Source organism: Benincasa hispida, chromosome 11 (assembly GCF_009727055.1).
Source record: "Benincasa hispida cultivar B227 chromosome 11, ASM972705v1, whole genome shotgun sequence".
NCBI classification, from domain to species: domain Eukaryota; kingdom Viridiplantae; phylum Streptophyta; class Magnoliopsida; order Cucurbitales; family Cucurbitaceae; genus Benincasa; species Benincasa hispida.
Window position 1 is genome coordinate 11,191,083 of NC_052359.1, and position 19,047 is coordinate 11,210,129.

Genomic DNA, 19,047 nt, shown 5'->3' on the forward strand with positions numbered 1-19,047 from the left:
CTTAGATTTATTCTTCCCTAGTTTTTTCTTGGTCTTTCTTGGTCTGGCTATTGCATCGGGTCCAAAATCACCAATTACAAGATAAGTCAAAACCAAAAGCTCAAAAACGTATTAAGCATTTTAAGTTCAATGATCGTTTAGACAAAAATTTGAAAGTTTAAGAATTCAAACATGTAACATAACCTAAAATTACTTAAGAAAAATCAAGAAAATGAAGAATGAAGTTTGGGTATAGCAAAAGAAAATGAGAGTAAGAAAAGAAGAGTTGTGAGGATGATTATTAATATAATTGAATATGAAGAATGGCAATTGGATGTGGCATATTAAGAGTGCTAGATTCTGTCTACAATGGCAATAACAATGGACCTTGTAATAAGGTAAAGCAGCTCAGAGGAGACAAAAACTGACATATAAATTAGTTTTGTTACCTATTTGATCATCTTCCACCTAGGAACAAGCTGCTTCATTTTTCATTTTATTTGTGTTTGTGCTAGATTCTGCCTCTATTGTTTGTATTATTGTCCACCAAATCTGACCTGTAAAACAAAACTATAATGATATAGATTGTTTCTTTAATGATGAAAAAGTAAGTTAAGGCATGTTTTTCAAAATTTTAATCATATGATCTACTGTTAGATATATGATTCACTCTTTCTTGCTTATCTAAATGGTAAAAAGTTGAACACAAACCAATATGTAAATATATTGTTTCTGAATTTAGGATATAATTTTATAAATAAGAGTGCTTTTAAGTGAAGTTTATAACACATTTGGAAATGATTTTAAAAATGCTAAAATCACTTAGCCCATAGTCATACTATAAGACACGTTTTTAATAATCAAAAATAAATTTTTGGTATGAAATCTTATTTAGAATTGCAAAACTAAATATGCTTATTTTGAATTTTTCAATAACATGTTTCGGAGTAATTTTAAAACGGACAGAAGTGATCTTAACAATTTAAAATCACCCTTGGACATACCTTTATTCTTTTGTAAGCATTCTTGGGATGAGACATTAAGAAATATGTGTTTAAAAATGGTTTTAAAATAAGTGATTTTTTTCCATACAGTAAAGGTAGCATTTTGATTCATATGTCAATTGAGTTATACATTATAAATAATTTTAGCATTTTCATTTAATGGCTTTTAATAAAATTCTCGATAGGTATTTGATTCTTTACACTTAAATCAAGGAGTGCAACAAAAACTTAAAAATCAAATCAACCTAAGTAGATGTTATGTATGCAACCTTAAATTTGGTAGACAATGTAATTATTTTATTGGATGAGAAATAGACTATGGGGTTTTAATTATTATGTACATGTACATATATTATTTAGAGAAGACTCGATAATCATTGTGAATGTATGTTTGTTATTTAGAGGGAAAAAAACTGCCCAATTATTATTATTATTATTATATAAAAGAAACAAAACAAAGATGTCCAATTTTAATTTAAGAAAGGAAAAATGGTCCAGAACAAATTCAAACTCAAGCTCAAACGGACCCAAATCGAAAACCAAATCAACATGAAACAAGCCAATAGAAAATATGTACTTTTAACCATTCCCATTTTTTCCCATATACACATCCCAACCAAAAACGCTATAAATCTTTTGTCCCAAAGCACTTTCACAGGCTAAATAAAGTGAAGAATGCTTTTCAGACAATGACAAAAACACTCCCAACTACTTTATCTCGAGATTCTCAAGTAATATTTTTATCACATAACCAAGTAGTTTTCCGTGGCCAATAACATTCTTAAAACTTTCAAAACAATTCCAACCTCACCTCTACACTTGATTGGATTTGGATCAAGGATGAACAGTCAGGCATCAGCTCCTCCAGTAGAGATAAAGAGAAGGCAGAATAGCACAAGGAAGCACATGAAGAAACAGCTTTTTGAAGCTCTTGCTTATAAAAATTGAATAATAGAACTAGAATATGACAAATCCATTCAGAAAAAAATATACATTCAGTGTTTTATTACCAACCTGAAGATTAATTACAGAAACATAAAAGACTTAAAACTCCTCAAATGCAGTTTGTTGGCTGCAAAAGGAGCGATTGAACTGAACTAGCAAAAGGAGAAAATGAAGGAGGACTCATTATAGACAAGAGAATGGAATTTGGCTCATTTCTTTTATCAACCTTGTGTATTCTACCCGAATTGAAACTCATTTGAATGGTGAGCATTCTAACCAAAAGAATGGCTTTCTCAAACCAATTAGTCAATTCCGAGGAGCACATTCGGTGCCTTCAATAAAAACCACAGTTAATCTGCTGCTCCGCTAAAAGATCGCTGTCATCATAACAAAAAGCAAGCTTCATTTATTCCACAGGGCCTGCTCCTTGTGAGTTTCCCAACGCCCCCGCCCTTTAATTTTGGATTTCACTATTGACCTGCAGCATTCGCCTTCATCTGGTGGGTTTGGAATACCAAACGTCAGTATTACATTACATAAAACCAGTTCTTTTACCACACAGCTGAAAAGGTTAAAAAAAAAAAAGCAATCAGATAAGGAAAACCTGAGTCGATTCTAACCTGACATGTACATGGCAAGTTCCAGATGCATTTTTCTCGAAATGCAAATTGGAATGTGGCTCAGCCAAAGCCGAATCCTTCACTGGCTTCATGAATGGCAAGCAGCAAGCGTTCTTGAAGCTGCTCCTTCGATGAGTACTCGGGAAGATCTAGTTGATTAAAGCTGAAAGAGAAAAGACATTAGAATTGTTCGTTAAGGCAGGAAGAAAAGAAGATTTTCAGGAGGTTGTATGCTCAAAAAACAATAGAATAGCTATTACTTGATTCTGAACTTTCTACTCAAACAATAAAGCATAATTAAGAATTAAGATGGAATGGCATTTAGATTCCCAACCATGTATGGGCTGATGGCAGCCTATCAGGAGCTCCATATGCCTTATGAATCTGAAACCTTTGAGGTCCAGAGATACCTTGCAAAGCTTTAAAACCCTCCAGTGGAACCTGAAGAACCACAAATAAATGGTGACTTAAAGAAAAAACCGCAAGTGTTCATTTTCTTACTGCGGGATTAACCAACATTTCCTGAACCTATATGTTAAGGAAATATTTATGTTTGTGTTTGTAATACGATCTCATTACTTGTGAAGCAAAAAGCACATTATTTTAAACCCAAGATGCTTGAGACTAAAAAAACTCTACATACATCAACCATTTCAAACTTCCAGGGACAGAGGGTAAGATTGCGGTGAAGAACACGAAAGAAACACTTAAAATGTTGATGACATCTTATAGACAATAAAAAAATAGATGCAAACACCCTTATGCAACATTTTATTTTGTCGCTACCCTTGATGTTCCAGTCACAAACATCAACCATTTCAAACTTCCACGGACAGGGTAAGATTGCAGTGAAGAACACGAAGGAAACACTTAAAATGTTGATGACGTCTTATAGACAATAAAAAAATAGATGCAAACACACTTATGCAACATTTTATTTTGTCACTACCTTTGATGTTCCAGTCACAAACTGCAGCAATCTTGCCATGTCTTCCTTACTAAAAGATTTAACCACCTCCCAAAACCACTGCACAACACTTGATGCAGCTGTGTAGCCAGTATACTCTGTGTTCGCCTTCAAATCATCCACTGGAAAGACAATAAAAAATTAAATTAAACTAAAACGTCATATTAATCAACCAAGGCACTAGACACCACGATTATTTTGTATGAGAGAAGAGAACTCACAATCAATTTCTGGAAGTCCGCTGATGAGTAACTCAAGCTCTTTGTCATTAAAAATAGAAATAAGTTCTCGAGGCACCAACTCGTTGAAACCATCTAGAAATGAGTTAATCTGAGGGCGGATAGCATTGGTTAAAATATGATCTGCGACAAGGTCTACATATTCATGCTTTGTTTCTTCAGTAACTCTTATATTTCTTCCTCCAGGCTTAAGCTCATAATCCGTGACCTGTAGAGTTTAATGGAAAGAATATTAAAATGCTATAAAAATAGTACCAGAGTTCAATCCAAAAAGAAAGCATTTACCACATGAACACACACACACACACAAAAACGAGATTGACAGATGCCCAAATTTTGGATTTTGACCTCATTTTTCTCATAAAGGATGTGCTTCTCCTCATCTGCGTCCATGCTAAATGTAAGATCAGGAATGTCACTCACATCGTTCTGAAAGAGAGGTCCAACAGTTAGAAAATAAAATGTTAAAAATATAAGCCCAAGTTAACGGTAATAACTAATAAACACAGAAGACCACCAACCTCCAGCATCCACTTCAAGTTTTTATAATAATCAGGATCGACAGCTTCTATATCATGGTAAGTCACCTTAACTCCAAGAATGTGCTTGTAAAAGGATCTCGTGAAATAAACATCCAAAAGTTGCCCATCAAACAGGGCCTTTGCAACCTGCATAAAATGGAAAAATAGTGAGTCAAATTGAAACAGCAAAAGAATCCCTAGCGAATATCGAAATCCCAGTTTTAGTTCATTACCACACGGCCAACAAACTTGAAGTATGAAAGGTGTTCTGTTTGGTAGACAGAATTTGGATTTGGCTGGAAAGTTGCATTATTTCCGACGGTTGTGAATAGCAAGGCTCCCTTGTCAAATATAACCCTCGAGAGTAACTGATACCATTCTCTTGTCAGGCCACCAGCATCAATACCCTCTTCACCTTGAAACTGCACATTCAATCGTCCTCTCAAATCTTGAGTTGGCCGCATACGCAATTGGTTGTATGAATCCTCCAAAACATAGGCCCGACGAACACTAATCCGCAATGGACCAGAAATATGTTGCTCATTCTGTTGCCTAATTCTTGAACGAAAATAGGCTCTCTTATTATCGAAATCAATCAGCCTAGGAGCCTTCAACAATATTGAAAGTGACTTCTCTAATAAGCCTGGGTTTTGTCTGATAAAAGCATTCAAAAGACGGCGATGCCTTTCAGCAAACCTTGTGAATGTAACAGCACCGTCAGACTTTTTCTGATAATCAGCACCCTTTGTGCTTAATGTGTCTGAAGTGCCCGCGGACTCTTTGACCTCCCTTGCAGTAATATTAGCATGATCTTGTTGCAAAATGGACAGATTTGCTTGAAGTTTTTCAGACAAAACGAAGAAAGCCTCAATAAATGGCAAGAGTCTCTGACCTCCGGGAGGTAGAGGAGAGGAAGAGATAGTGCCCTGAAGTTGCTCCCCAACGTTAATTGGGGTAGTTGAAGAGGAGCTCTGAGACAGTTGTGTCTCAGTCACACTTATACAATCACTTAATGCTTGCCACAATGGCTCTAGTGCCACATTCAACCTCCACATGATGGCTTGCTCCTCTAATTCACTATCACATTCTGAACTTTTGGTCTCCCTAGCACAAGGGGAAGTAAGTGAACTAAGAGCCTGCAAAACACGAACAATTGCTGCCCCAGCCATTGAACTGGCACTTAAACCTAACATGTTTGTATTCTTCAAGGTAACAAGTTCGCTGATAGCAGAGCTGCTCAACCCATTAGCTAGTTCTGAGAGCTCCGACATGAAGAATTTTCGATGGGGTGCTGCAACCGATGACAACTTCTTCAGTACCTCACCAGCTAGCGTGTATACTTTATCAGAAAGCCTAAATACCAGTTAGTAAACAAGTTTAGTTTCTTCAAGTGGGGAAAATCCATTCCTCCAAAATCGATATAAAAGGAACCAATAACTAATTAGTTATCATCATAAGCCAACAGGATAAAGCAGACAACTCAAAAGACATTAGATTGGAAGATGAATACCCCTCGCGGCCAAGAAGTGCACATAAATTGCACAAAACAGACTGCGGCAGTTGCAAAAAGATATTATGTATGTCATTTCTCCTTTTTCCACCTGAAGTTGACCCAGCAGCATCACTATTTTCTTGCTTTGATTCTCCTTCCGGCAAAGCAGGATCCTTTGAAACCGCACCACCAGCTTCATCAACAGGCAACATAGGGGAATTTCCTGTTCCCTGTTCAGATCGGGACTGATGCTCCAATTTTGATGATGCAGTATAAACAACTACTTGAAGGAGCCTCATGACCTGCAGCATATCGATTTTTAATTAGAAAATGGGGAAAGGGAAAAGCATAAATGTTAAACCATAATAATATCCAAACTCTGCAAAAACTCGAGCATCAATTTTTACTCATGGTCCTCTCTTTTCAATCTTTCATACCTGTTCAAGATGCACAACACTACGCAAGAAAAGTGGTCGATTCAAAAGCTTCAGGAATAGAACCAAAGGAACATTTCCAGCTTGACAGGTTTTTAAATTACTTGATGGAAGCCCTTCCACAACTTTTTCCTTGCCCTTCTTAGTTTCCATGTATGTAGAACTCAAATCCTCAGGGACAGTCTCCAAATCAAAGTAGAATAACATATTGGCAACAGCAGAATGATTTGTAGCCAAATAAGTTAAAATCTCAAGAACACGACGCAACACCAAGGGAGGAAGACCTGTCAAGATATACATAAAAAGTATAAATATAGTAATGACAAAATGAGACAAAAATTAAGGGAAGAAAGTACTACCATCCAACAACTGTGATCGACCATAAACAACATTTGACTGACAACCATAGAGCCTTTGAGAATTGATCGTTGCAACTCCACCCACAAAACCTTCAGCCTCAGATTTGATCATATCCAGTAATAGATAAACCAGAATTGCCCTTATAACACTATGTGCACAAAGGTTAAACAAAAGCCTCTGCAATAGTCCTTTTCCAAGCGGCTGGACAACATAAGAAAAGAACAAAATGCCACATTAGGTGGAGAATGTATGCCGTACAATACTTTATTTTCAATTTTCGATAAAGTTAAAGATACAATTTTAAACATGGCTGCTTCATTAAAAGATAAAGATCTCATTTCATCAATGGAAATAATTTTTCCAATAGGAAACACAACAAAACAAAACCAAACATTTTCTTACGAGAAGAAGGGAAATCCAATTAATTTATCATATAAAAAGAACCAACTAGTAAGAGCAATATCTAATTAATTATGTAACAGAAAATCAAAACTACATGCATAATTCCTGAACAATTCAGCCTCAATTTGTATTTTCCCTCAGCTTGTTAAAAAAGAAAGCATGAAATACTTAAATAATAGGATCAGACTCAAACATACGCCAAAATAACAAATCTATATGCAGATATCAGCATGAGCTGTGTTATGAACACACTCTTAACTGCATATATCTGTCCAGTAACTATAAAATAAATTTAGTTAACAAATCATCCAATGGGTAATAATCACTCAATTCATCATCACATATGATATTACATTACCTGAGCTAATCTTAGCAGTCGTATTAAAGCTTTTAATGATTTTCCATCCAGAAGTGGTTCGCCTTCAATTTCTTTCATCTTCAGGCTATCTGCAATGGCAGAAGCTGCTCTACGACCAATTGTAACTCCAACACCCCTGTCCATCACTGTCTGCCTATCAAAACCCAGGCCATTCCTCCGATTGCCCAGTCTATGGCTGCTACCAAAGAGACTGCGGGCCTGATAGTGACTCATTGCTCGATCTCTGAGCATTTGGGCTTCAGCTAGCAATGAAGAAGGGAGTGCCGACAAAACTGCCTCTGAGGAAGTTAACAGAACCTGGAACACAAGAAGACAAATGGTCAAACTCAGAAAGAAAAACATATTTTGAAATGAACACTGAGATAAAGTCCAAGATCCAAACTTCTTCCCGCAAATCAGCAGGGAATGTAGCAATGATTGAAGCATTGTCCATGTCAACTGGTTGTCCCTCTGCTTGCTGAGCAACCCTCTGTGCTCTCTGCTGGGCCAAGACTTCTGCTTGGATATCAGGAGGAAGTGCAGCTAAGAATTCAGGATCAATATCATCCGCTGAGGGTGGGGCATATGTAGGAGGTTGAAGGGGCTGAGCTTGCTGTGAAGCAAGAACTTCTGCACGCAAGTCCTCAGGTAGTGCCTCCAAAAATGTAGGATCAATAGCATTAGCACCAGAGGCTTCATTACTCATGCTACTTTGATCTGCCTGGTTAACATCCGGAGCAGCCAGCACATTTTGCTCTGAAGTTGACCCACCTCTACCATCCTCGGTTGTCAGAATAGGTTGCTCAGTAAGAATTTCTTCAGCATCATTATCATTCATGTCAACATCAACACTTGCACCAGCAGAAGTGACCTGGCAATCACCAAGATTGGACGCCTCTAATCCAAAGTCTGATATTACTTGATTCCCAGCCTCAGCATCCATTTCAGAAGATCCAGGACAGTCTATCGCCTGAGATGGCATTGCATGAAGATCTGCAGGCACGTCAGAAGTTCCATCACAATCCAGGTTGTTGAACTGAGGTAATGTCTCAATCTGCTCACCAGAAGCACCATTTTGTTCTCCCATATCCATCCTATCATGCTCATTCAATGTAATATCCAGTGCCTGAGGTTGAATAGACATAGGTTCATGTTCCTGCACATTTTCCCCGGCTTCTTCAATTATAGATTCTGAATTGACTTGATGGGAAATAGCACTCTCAACAGTTATATTAGTTTCATGATGTAAGGCTTCAACAGGGTTATCTGGATTCTGGTCTTCGTTTTGTTGATTACTAGCATTACCAGATTCTGCTACTACTAGATTATTATTATTGGATGCAAGGGTATCAAGTTGTCTATCATGCATTCCTGAATTTTGATGTTGTCTTTCAGCAGGCACAATGCCATGCATATGAGAAACAAACAGTTCCTCAACAGCCTGAGCAACTGCAGTAGCCTGAGTACCTCCTTGAGGTTGACCATCATCAGTCCAACGGCCATCACCCGGCCCTCTTCTTCCCACTAACGGCAACGAGTCTAAACCAATAGGATAGTCAGCCAAAGGAGGTGGAGCTGCACCACCAAATCGGTCACCAAATAAATTATTAGCCATATGGTCATATGGAAAAACAGGAGCATCGAACACATAAAAGTTGGATGCATCATAGCTCCCAGCTGACAAAGAATCCAAGTCACGAGATGCATTCCCAGTAGATGACCACATCGAGACCATATCTCCTGATTGGGATGGCCTTAGAAGAAGGGGATGTTGAAAACCATTTACTTCAACGACAGATCGCTCGAAGGAGGACCTACCAGTCTGACGGCGGCGCTCAAAGCCTAAAGGCCTTCGAAGACCAAACAGGTCATCAACATTTACACCTTCAAAAGGTTCAGCAGCAACATCAACAAGTCCACTAGCACCTCCAGGCTGCCCAAGTACCTGTAGATGATCCAATCCATCAAGAGCCTCTCTCCACCTGACCTCAATGACTCTATTCTCATGAAAATCATCATCCTCTTCATCTACCATCTCATCATTGTAGTCATCTGCCATATCATCATGATCTTCCACGTTAGTATCTGGAAGGGACATCATTCCGCCACCATCTTCAGCTATATCCTCATCCTCGTCCTCCCCATCATCGTCATCGTCGTCATCGTCTTCTGCATCATCCCCCACATCATCATCTTCATCACCCATCTCCTCGTCTGCCCTGTTCTCTACATGAAAGCTTATCTCAATTTGGTCAGAATTGTGCAAGACCCCAGCTTCTTCCATCTCCTCACGCATAAACTCTATTCCAAGCTCCATATGTTGGTTTGCAGCCATTGTCCCTTCCACTTCTAATCTCATTTCCTGCTCAAGGGACCGATTTGATTGAGTGTGAATATTGCCATCATTTTGAGTAGTAGCAAATTCTTGCTGATTATTTTCCGCTCCCTCTCTGACTAACTGTTGACTCCCAGCATTCTGATTTTGCCTAACAGTCTCATCAGTTGAGACTGTATTTACCTGATCATCAAGCCTTTCACTTAACCCTGAAGATTTTCTTTTTGCCATTCCATCAGACTTCAGTATTTGCTCACTAGCATTGGCAGCCCTTGTCAGGCTTTCCAGAGCCTTCAATATAAGGTTAACAATTTTAGGAGCATCAGGATGGTCCAGATCAATCACTTGTAAAATATTAGTCAAACATTGAACCATTCCTCCGTCTATCATGCTTTTAGCAATGTCAGGTGAGCAGCCTGAACCTGGCAAGTTACTGGAAGACGAATTTTTGGACAATATAGAATATGCCAAATTAGAAAAAGCAAAAATCTTTTTATCCGGCAAGACAGGGCTCTTATTCGAGTTGCTTTCAGAGTTGGAAAACAGAGACAAAGCTTTCACAAGCTCATTAATTACTCGCCTACGTCCTTCACTAGAACGACCACAAAGAACCACCAGAAAATAAGAAGCTTTTTCAGATAACTTGTCTCTCCATTCATCAGGTCCTGCAGATTTATCAATTGAAAGAGGAAGTAACCATTGCAAAATATGGTAAACAATCCCACCTTGCCCAGCACTATCCAAATTATTACAACCTCGAAGTTGACACATTTCAGAGTCACGTCTAAGAATGACTCCTACAGCATGTACATACATCAGAAGGATGTCACTCAATAATTTGAGAACAAAAGTCACTTTAGCCAGTCCAGTAGATTTTTCAGATTCATCCTCTAAATTTTTTTTATCCACCACTTTTGATTTTCCCTTTACCTTGGTATTAGGTTCATCAACCTCCATAGAACATAAATTACTAGCAGAATCCACCTGGTTTTGTGCCAACGGGTACTTGAGAACAATTTCAATAAGTTGGTCGATCACCTGAGTGAGATTTGCAGGAATCTTCTTGTGACTTTTCGAGCATTTCCCTGATCCATCATAAATCTTATTTTCAGATAGCTTTACACTTTCATTTGAAGACAACCCAACTTCCATTCCAGATACTTTTGATCTTTCCTTCTCCTTTTCTTTCTCCTTATCTTTCTCCTTTTCCTTTGATAACACAACGAATGTACGGCCACCTGATGTCTCCAACTGACAAACTGCAGCTGAGGCTTTCATGAAAACCATGGGATCTCTAGAAATAACAGCTGCCATTGAAGTCAAGAAATTGCGGGCAGATGTGCGTCCAGCATGTCGGCTTCCGCCCAAAGTTTGCCGTATTTCCAATTCCATTGCTGTTTGAAGAGTCTGAGGGTCTTCAAGAAGATGTCGAACAATAGCAGAAGCCAGAGTGTCATAACCAGGAAAGAAACAACTTCTTGGAAGATTAAAGAGTTCAACCAGACCTCCATTTTCAAGGAAATGCAAAGCAAGAGCATGAATTTTTGTCAACCGTGCACATAACTGTAGGACAGCCTGCATGATCACTCCGGGAACACGCTGTTTTATCAAGTCACAAGCAAGTAACATCACCTCATTACATTCCTCGGCAGTTAAATAACCTGTAGGCTTTCCCAGTACATGCTCAAATGCTGACCCAAATTCTCTTTTGTCAGCAGCATTTAAAGCAGCTTTATCATTTTTATCAGTTTTATCATCTCCAATGGACATAGGTGCTGACATGGGTGCTTGCCCACCACCGGTCAAGTCAGGTGAAAACCCCACTGGAGAACCATCAGTATTTTCAGAAATGATTTTGGGTCTGCTCTGTAACATGCTGTCCAAGATCAGCAACAAAGCACTTACACATTTTGGTAATAAAACCTCAGGCGCAGCAGCATTTCTAGACTTGAAGTTTGTCAGGATATCTATAACAGCAGACACAATACCCTCTTGTGCAGCAATTTTACGAACATTCCCATCCTCAAAAAGAAGCAATGCTATAATATGTGACAACATACTTAAAGCTCCACTATCTTTTGTAAAATCCAAGGGGCAAAGCTTTAACTGCTGAATAAGATAAGACATCACTCTGGGGCGGTCCTCACCCTTGTTCCGGTTGCAAAGAGTCACAAGCAAATCCGTTAATGTGAATGCCATTGTGTCACTACTCTGGAATAATCTCACTGATGCAGCCAGAATATCATCAACAGGTGGTGCCTTTGCATGCCCCTCATCTGTCAATACATCCATAGACTTGTCACCATTATCCACTTTAGAGGATTCTGATGAATTCCCCAGTGATAGTGCAAGTGCACGAGCAAGTTCATCATCCTCCTGCACAGGATCCTCAGCATGACTAAATAGCCACTCCATTGCCATCTCAACGCTATTTATTCCCACCCTTCTCAATGCCTCCTCTGCTCTTGCCCTTGTAAAACCCATCTCAACAATAGTAGCAATAGTAGCTTCATCAGGTGGTGGGGGAATGAACCGTGGGTTAGTGGTCCCAGCAATTCCATTGCGGTTTCGTTTAACATCTCCAACACCAGAATATATGTGTGTAACAAGAGAAACAATGGAAGCAATGAACGGTGGATTACAGTTAGGAAAATTGGGATGATTCCAGACAGGAAGTAACACATCAAGAACTTGGGCCTGCAGCATTCGAACAAAAGCTTCAGGGTCCCTTGGCACAGGAAATAATCCAATGGACAGACCAACAGCCACTGGTTGAATGAGCTGTTGTACTTGGGAGGCAGAATTTGGAGATAAAAGCAGCGTAGAACTAACAAAATACTCAAGTACACGACAGTAACTCTGTATCGTATCAAATAGCCATGGACTATGAGACAAGTTGCTTTCTTCATTTGTCCTCTCGTGATCAACTGCTGAATTTTGAACAGAATATGGTAGTGACCATAACAATTGACTTGTAGCCTCAAATGTTGTAATTAGCTCCTTGAATGTACCATGTACATAGAAGTTATTAACCATAGCTGAATAACAAGTTCGCTTTCTGCCATCAAATGTAAGCGCTGCCATATCATCCACAACCTTTCCAAGATATCGACATTTCACTGGCAAGGAAATATCAAGCCCTGGTGAACTAGAATGCCCAGAGAAACTAAGAGCATCAAGAAATATTTTGGATAGAGCAGTTCCAAGAGATTTTGAAGCAGAACTCAATGACCCAGAGTCAACCCTACGACGATTGGATGATGTAAAACCCTTGACAAGAGCTGTGAAGAAAGTGCGCATTGTTGAAGCAAGCTTGTTCAAAGTTTCAGAGACAAGAACCTCAGGACTTTTTTTTTTCAACTCTGGAGTAGAGGATGTATCTAAAATACCAGATGCTTCAGAATCAATATTAAAAGGCTCTAGGTGTCGTCCACTTCTTCCACCTCGTAAACGGGTCAACCCATGTCGACTACGGCGATGGAGACTTTCACTAGAGCGAACAACAGAGAGAAACTCACGCTCCCCACCCCACAAAGACTGAGAACCATTTCTAAGAGAAACTGGATTCATGTATCTCACCACTGGCATGTTTGCATCATCATCACTCTCTCTTCCACCAGTATTTGAAGGAGTTGCATCTGAACTTTCTGGATCTTGATCAGCACTTTTTTTATCATCTGTCTTTGAATGATTATCCAAAGAAATTTGCCAAATTATTTCCCTGTAAGTGCATCCAATATCTTTCAATATATCAGCATCTGCAGTTCCGAGTTCAGAAACCAAAGTTGTTGTCCCCTTCAACAAAAAGTTGCACAGACACAGTATACTTTCAAGACAGGAAAGATGTTTCAAGCCCCTAGTTTGCTTCGAAGATTCAACAAGAGCAAGCTGAGATCCCTCAACAGATACCAAAAACTCATTTGTTGATTTCAGGTGCTCTCTCAAAAATGTACATACTGCACGAGCAAGAGAAGTAGAATGCTGTGGTGAGAAGTTTTTGAAGGCTACAGAGATGCTCTGACCAACTGACACGGATGGGGGCATCAAAGGCAAAGTAAATAACTGCAACACAGCTTCAATGCCCTTCTTCTCAACAAATATGCGACATGTATCAGCATTTTGGAGAACTGTTTCGAGAAGACGGGAAGCATTGCTCACGCAATCTGGGAGAAACGACTCTGGATTTGTCACAGATTGATCGAGAGATACCTCAGCACCACTATTCTCCAGGCTTCCCATCTTGGCAGTTCCCTTATCATCTGAAAGGACAGATTTTCTTTCTTCAACATCGGTCTCCATGGGAACTGCAGTAGAAGAGCTAGATGGGTCAGTTGATGTACAAGAAGCATCAACCGGGGATCCAATTTTTACTATGGAACTCAAGATTTCTATCAACATATCCACTCCAGGCCCACGGAGAGAAGATGCATGACGCATTAGTTCATCAAGCCCACTAGATAATGATCCTGAAGCATCACTAGTAAGGGCACGCAAATAAGTTCTCGAAGTAAATATTTTCACAAAGCACCTCAAAGCATTGCGGTCTTTGACGGCCTGAAGGCCATTGTTGCTTAGACATAAAGCATCCAGACACTGAGGAATGCATGTTATCGCTTCTGCAGAGCAGACAACACCATCCATTACAGCATCAAGAAAGGCAGCGGGAAGACCAGCAGCATCTAAGATAGAAAAACAAGTTGGGTCTTTGTGGATTAAATCACTCATAACAGTAGCTGCAAGTGAAAAAACCCCTCCACCAAAATCTTTGGCCCTTCTAAATACTATGCACAAACAATGAGGCAACAAGTTCTCTTCAGAACCATAGAAGCGGGCAGTATTTCCAGGGGCATAAGTTCCAAGCGATATAGCACGAAGTAAAGCTTTCATCAGCAATCGCCGATGGTATGATAGCAAAGCTTCAGAGTAGAAAGGCTGCAAGTCATCCAAGTCTGAAGAAGCAGCAATGCCAACTTGCCAATTCCTTCCACCATATTCAAGATCATCCCCCTGTTGCTTTGAACCATTCTCAACATGTGATACCTCAACCTTCAGGCGAGAAATAGTATCATCCAAACCCCCCAAGTCTCTAAATAATGCAGCGGCTGGATTGCTATAGTCCATAAATACTTCTAAAATATGCACAGCAGTGCTGACTAAATGCAAATGTTGTGGATTAGTATCTTTAAGGAGCGGTAGAAGAGTAGGAATAAATCCAGCTTCACGCATGGCTGAGCAACCTGATGATGATGAGACCAAAACAGTAACAAGTGATAACAAGGCTTCAGCAAACAGCATCGACCACTTTGTAGTATCAGTAATCACAGAATCAACAGCCTTCTGCATGAGGCTGGACAAGATGCCACGGTGCCCACCAGAAGTCACTGCAGACAACACAGTTGGTTGGCGCGACCGGTCTTGACAAAGTGCAACCAATGATAATAGACAAAGGATTCGTATTTTTACAGGAACCTCATCCTCATAGCTTAATAAGCCCACTAACTCATTTACAAACTCAGGCTCAGAGTTAAAAAAACTAACTAGATCATCAGCATCGCCACTTGCTTGAACAAGAACAATGAAGGCATACAAGCGAATGCAGGTATACTGCTGCCGAGCAGAAAGAGAATGAAATGCTCTTGCAAATCGCATCCTTGTCAGAAGAGAAAATCGCAAACTAGTTGGCACATTGAACTCTCCAATTAACTTACTTAGAAGTTCTAAATCATTTTCTAGGCAGGAGCTGACATTAGGTAAATGAATGATTTGCAGACCTTTGGCCAACTGTTCTGTGATGTCACTTCCAGATTCATTTAAAGCATAGAACTCAAAGTGAAGAGTGCAACCCAACTCATGAGTAACCTGGCTGCAACCATTCTGTAAAGCACATGCAATCAGTCCAAGGCCTTCTTCCTTTCCTCCCCATCCTTGTGCAAGAGCAAATAACTTTGAGTTCAAAGAAGCATCCCTAATGGAGTACTTCCCAATAGATTTCTTCAAAAAAGCAGCCAAGGTCTGCAGGCAGGCCTCTATTATATCGGCATCAGTTGAAGCTAGAAGACATGACAAATGCTGCTGCAATGAAACATGAACCAAAACCATTAACTTGTGAAATGCTAATGGAAGAGAGTGCTATAGTGAAGCTAACTGGGAAGTATTAATGACGTTCTTTACAGATGAACATAATGTGCCATGCCGGAAGGATGAAATTACAGATGTAAATCCAAAATAATAAGCAACTGTCATCAATGGACAATGAGTACTTGGGAGAGTAAAATACAGGAAACTACTACTGCACATAAAAACAAACCTCGTATGAGCTATAGAAGTGTTTATTAGTGCAATTCTCTAAAATTATTCTTATGACACGCAAAATCTGAAGAACAGCTTCTCTTGGAAATGGAGGATCGGAGCCCAAAAAATTATCCTCAACCTGCAAATCCTTCCTTGTCTTTATATGCTTCTCAAAAAATGAATCGAAATGATTAAAGAGGTCAACCCAATGATGGAAATCTCCCTGCATATTAAAAATAAAATAAAATAAGTCATAAATATTCTGCATGGTAACTATAAAACAAAATGATGATGCAGTTTCAGAATCACCTTATCAAATTCCCAAATGAAACCTTTTAGAGGTTCTTCAATATCCTCAAGTGGAACAGATGTGACATTATTGATGAACGATCTAATTTTTGGAGGCTAAAAGACGAAGAAATAAATTATTAAAAGAAGAAGAAGAAGGGAGGGAAAATTTATGAGTTACAATTCTTTTACAGGGTTAACAAACAAAAAATTGATCCAAAAACAATCAAATAGTATATATTAAAAAAACGTTTAAAATAAATCAAAACAAGCATGCAATACGTAAAAGAAGATTAGAATCTAAACGCAAGATAGACACACAAACAGCTAACTTAACTTAGTAAGCAACTAATAACAGCATAAGCTGACTTCATTAATAGTGTTGAAATCAGTACTAGGCCAAAGGTAACAAATCAGTTGGAAGAACTTGCCACACAATTTCATAATAAGAATGAGCTTATATCCATAACAGACTATTGACACCTAAACCTTTAATATCAGAACTCTCACAACGCTCTTCAGATTAGTAATGAACGGAACTTACAAGGATTGGATTGATAGAATTTCACAATAAATCCCATGCTAAAATGTTTTGACTAGAAGTTTCATGATTTCTTCAATCAATTTTTAGAAAATGACAATACAACATGGATTGGAAAACAAAACCGGTAGATACTTTATTCCGTAATTTTGAAGGCATGGACATTAATTCTCAATAGAGCGAATAGCTCCAATGATCATTGCCAAACAGTTATTAGACAGTAATATCCATCCAATCTCCTATAGACACAACTAATAAAATTTCAGCAGTTGTTTCATGTCAATACATCATAGCCATTCATAATATTTAGACTAGAAATATTTGTCCTATTTTCCCCTTCCCTTCTCTTCTTGAGCCTCATAAATAAACCAACAACAAAAAGAAGAGATATGATTATATGAATATAAATCCATTAAGAATCACGGTCCTGTATAAACTCATATACAGTATGACAAAACAAAAATTAACATGACATATACATTCAAAAATAAGCTGAATATGATATCCTTATATCATCAAGCACATCCATGATTACCATCAAGTTTTTTCTTCCTTGTGTTATGGAAACATCCATCGTGATTTTTTCATCATCATTTTATCTTTTTCCTTTATTTTCCTGACTCGTTGAGCTTAAGAAGTTACTTAAAGTAACACGAGTACATACAGGTGTTATAAAGGAGTGGGATGGATATCCATTAGAAATCATGACCAAAAGTAGAATCAAATGCAGGGTGACATTACAAACAATAACATGAGTCAGTAAGACAAGCATATGCGATATCCTAAATTAGGACTACGATAGCTAACAAAAAATGGCAACAGAAGTTCCCAAAAACGTAGGAGCAAAATTCAGTGGAATTGTATGAGAAAAACTGAAAAACATAATCAAGAAAACAGCAACTAGCATGGAGTAAGAGCAATTAAAACCTTAAACATTCAAATGATCATAATGACCAAAACGACACTCAACAAACTCAATCCTAATCATGTTTCATTTTGGCATTCCTACCATACCATAGTCCTATGACCAACTTAAAGAAGCATAAAACCAATAAACAGACAAGGAATTACAATCTACCACGAAACAATTAAAACAAATACAATAAAGAAAATTTTAAAATATATAAATAAAACGAAAACCCTAGACCGATAAGCCTTGTATTCATGGAAAAAGGAAAAAAAAAAAGTAAATAACAAAGCCATATACGCAAGGAATCGAAATTTCTATATACCACTTCTAGCGCCCTCCTTCTCTTCATCTTCATTATGGTACTGAAAGCATTGCAGAAATTGAAAAACGCCTAAGATGACCGATCACTTCCCAGTAACAAAGAACTGATCGAACAAGAAGAAACGAAATTAGGGATTTGAAAGGGAAAAATTGAGATAATCGAAGTGAATAGAATGAAATACTGAAGTAAAACGAGGAGTTTGAATCTAATTCGGTAATGATCAGATCGTAAAAACAATCAATTTAGAAGAAAATAAAGATATATACGGAATTTTCAACCGGCAGAGTGAACAATTTGAAGGTTCCACGACCACGATCAAGATGGACGGAGATCGGAGGAAGAAAGGGAGATAAAAAAGAGAGAGAAGAAGAAGAAGAAGAAGAAATTCCAACTCAGAAGGAACTTGTGTTGAGATATATATATGGGTAAACAACTCTGTAGAGAAGAATTTTGCACAAAAAAAAAAAAAAAGTTTTACAGAATAAAATTTATTTTTATTATTTTCCTTCCTTATTTAATCTCTTAAAGTTAAATTAAAAAAACTTTTCTTTTCTAATTTCCTCCCCATCTGGGTTTATTATAGTATGCAAGAAAACTATCTCCGAGCCCAATGTGAATTGTTCAAAATTTCAGGGCGTTACACAAATAAATAAATAAATATATATATATATATATATACACGTTTAAATATACCTGACATTAAAATTATAAGGGATTTGATTTTTTGTATGATTAAGCTCTAGATGTATTGAGCAAGATAAGATGAAATAAAATGTCAACAACCAACATACCAAAATTTTGAACTAAAATTACTTTTTAAATTCTTTCACTTTGCCACCTTATTCAAAATTAAAACTACTTTTTTTTTAGATTAATTGACTTATTTGATAGCTTGGTAATCCAAAAATACAAGTCACATGTTATTTTATTAAAAAGTAAACAAAATTTTAATATGGCAAGAACCAAAATAAGCATTTCTTAAAAGTTCAGGGACTAAAACGAATATTTTTAAAATTTTAGAAACCAAAATAAAACAAAT

The 19,047-nt window shown here is 38.0% G+C and overlaps 1 protein-coding gene across 3 annotated transcripts; it reads right to left on the minus strand.

The window, feature by feature from the left end:
- Window positions 1-1,890: 1,890 nt before the first annotated feature.
- On the minus strand, window positions 1,891-18,427 carry LOC120089895 (E3 ubiquitin-protein ligase UPL1). 3 transcript variants are annotated; one of them, XM_039047330.1, is made up of 17 exons: window positions 18,275-18,427; window positions 18,009-18,111; window positions 16,257-16,352; window positions 15,964-16,170; window positions 7,725-15,725; window positions 7,322-7,639; window positions 6,561-6,762; window positions 6,205-6,485; window positions 5,786-6,069; window positions 4,509-5,628; window positions 4,276-4,422; window positions 4,103-4,183; window positions 3,737-3,962; window positions 3,498-3,637; window positions 2,883-2,989; window positions 2,549-2,711; window positions 1,891-2,425 (listed from the first exon to the last, which is right to left on the minus strand). In XM_039047330.1, the coding sequence occupies exons 2-16, from the start codon at window positions 18,039-18,041 to the stop codon at window positions 2,609-2,611; spliced, it is 11,346 nt and encodes a 3,781-aa protein (XP_038903258.1). In that variant the 5' UTR covers window positions 18,042-18,111; window positions 18,275-18,427; the 3' UTR covers window positions 1,891-2,425; window positions 2,549-2,608. The 3 variants fall into 3 exon arrangements, with proteins under 3 accessions (XP_038903258.1, XP_038903256.1, XP_038903257.1); XM_039047328.1 differs by having other exon boundaries at window positions 7,725-15,728; XM_039047329.1 differs by having other exon boundaries at window positions 7,725-15,728; window positions 18,287-18,409.
- Between the last annotated feature and the right edge of the window lie 620 nt (window positions 18,428-19,047).